Source organism: Aplysia californica, unplaced genomic scaffold (genome assembly GCF_000002075.1).
Source record: "Aplysia californica isolate F4 #8 unplaced genomic scaffold, AplCal3.0 scaffold00351, whole genome shotgun sequence".
NCBI classification, from domain to species: Eukaryota; Metazoa; Mollusca; class Gastropoda; order Aplysiida; family Aplysiidae; genus Aplysia; species Aplysia californica.
In genome coordinates this window covers 199,650-201,119 of record NW_004797621.1, presented here as the reverse complement: position 1 = coordinate 201,119, position 1,470 = coordinate 199,650, and the positions used below count along the sequence as shown (strand labels likewise).

General features: G+C 41.1%; 1 protein-coding gene across 1 annotated transcript in view; it reads right to left on the bottom strand.

Annotated features, from left to right (window-relative positions):
- LOC101853631 (transcription factor 21) overlaps positions 1 to 1,059 on the bottom strand; it is a 12,776-nt gene extending 11,717 nt beyond the window's left edge. The window contains exon 1 of the mRNA XM_005102946.3: positions 33 to 1,059. Within this exon, the coding sequence (XP_005103003.3) occupies positions 33 to 170 (138 nt within the window). The 5' untranslated portion in view covers positions 171 to 1,059. The remainder of the gene's footprint in view (positions 1 to 32) is intronic.
- Between the last annotated feature and the right edge of the window lie 411 nt (positions 1,060 to 1,470).

Below are 1,470 nucleotides of genomic sequence, written 5' to 3'. Positions count from 1 at the left end.
CCCCCCCCCAATAAAATTAAATGATATCTGACCTTCAATCTGGAAAAGGCTTTGCTGAGTACTCTCATCCTGGATCTCTCCCTGGCGTTTGCCGCGTGCCTCTGTTGAGGTTTGTGGAGTTTCCCGTCTGCCATATCTCGCTCCAGGTCCTCTTTTCTCTTCCTTGGCATCTTCTTTTTTTTTCCTTCTGTTTTCCCGAAACTGTTCTCTTTTCTCTCTCTCGAAATAATCCTCTGGACTTCAAACGAAGAGACCAGTGAAAGACCTTTTCATGACTAGAGTAGAAAGTTCCTCGAATCACTCATACTGTCATGTAGCTGGTCCTCGTGTTATACTCAGGGTGTTTTATCATGATGCAGAATTGAAGAAAATAGGTTGTTCAGGCGCCATACCAGTAATTGTAATAAAGTATTATCTTATCTTATCGTATCTTATCTTATCTTATCTTAGTTCATTCAAAAGTTTACACAAGTCTTACCAATTTCAATAACATCGATATCGTGACTGCTGTAGGAAAGGACTCACATTAACAACCTACGTCTAGTCACAAATAATTCCACTGTTTTTTTGCTTTTTTTTCAATTTTATTGTTGAATTAGTTCGCCTATTCAACACTTTTCTTCTTCTTTTTTTTTTTTGTATGCTAGAACATATGACAGTATGGATGTTGCATGTATACTGTGTTGTGTTTGTGTCGAAAATAAACAATAACACGTTTGCGAACTCTCTTACTACTGCTTCTTCGTCATTTTCACCCTAAGACTGAGAGAGTGAGAAAGGCAGTGAAAGCGACGACGATGATGATGATGACGAACGGTGCTTTTACTCTGTAGTCATGGGATCATCCACGCAAGGACGATGTTCACAAAACTGAATCCAAGCTCCTTAACCTTCATCCACAACAATACCGGCGTCACAGATCCACGTTCTCACGCACACGTCGCTTCAGGTGAGTAGTAAGTTGTCAACATTACCGCTTCAGTGACGCCACGACTCATTGTCCTTCAATACGATGAAGTCAGTGATTTCACTTTCCTGTCTTTGAATTCCAATTTTCCTAAAATCTGAAAAGTAAAAATTAAATTGATTACATTAAGAGATAGGAGAAATAGAACGTTATAACGGATCGAAACTGCAAGCAATTGCTGCCAGCTGAACTGCTGCGTCACACACACACACACACACCTCTGAAAGGCTAGCTGATTGTATTGGATTGTTTTAGTAGAGGTTTTACGGCGCTCGCAACTGCAAAAAGTCATATGAGCGCCAAGGGGTGGATGTCAACAGAGAGGTCCTTACAGGGAATCAGACTTACTCTGCTCACTTCTCTAGCTTCAACAGCACAAAGTCTGCTTCCACTATCAATGGTGTGTGTGTGTGTATGTGTGTGTGTTTGTGTGTGAGTGTGTGTGTGTGTGTGTCTGTGCGTATGTGTGTTTGTGTGTGTGTGTTTGTGTGTGTGTGTGTGTC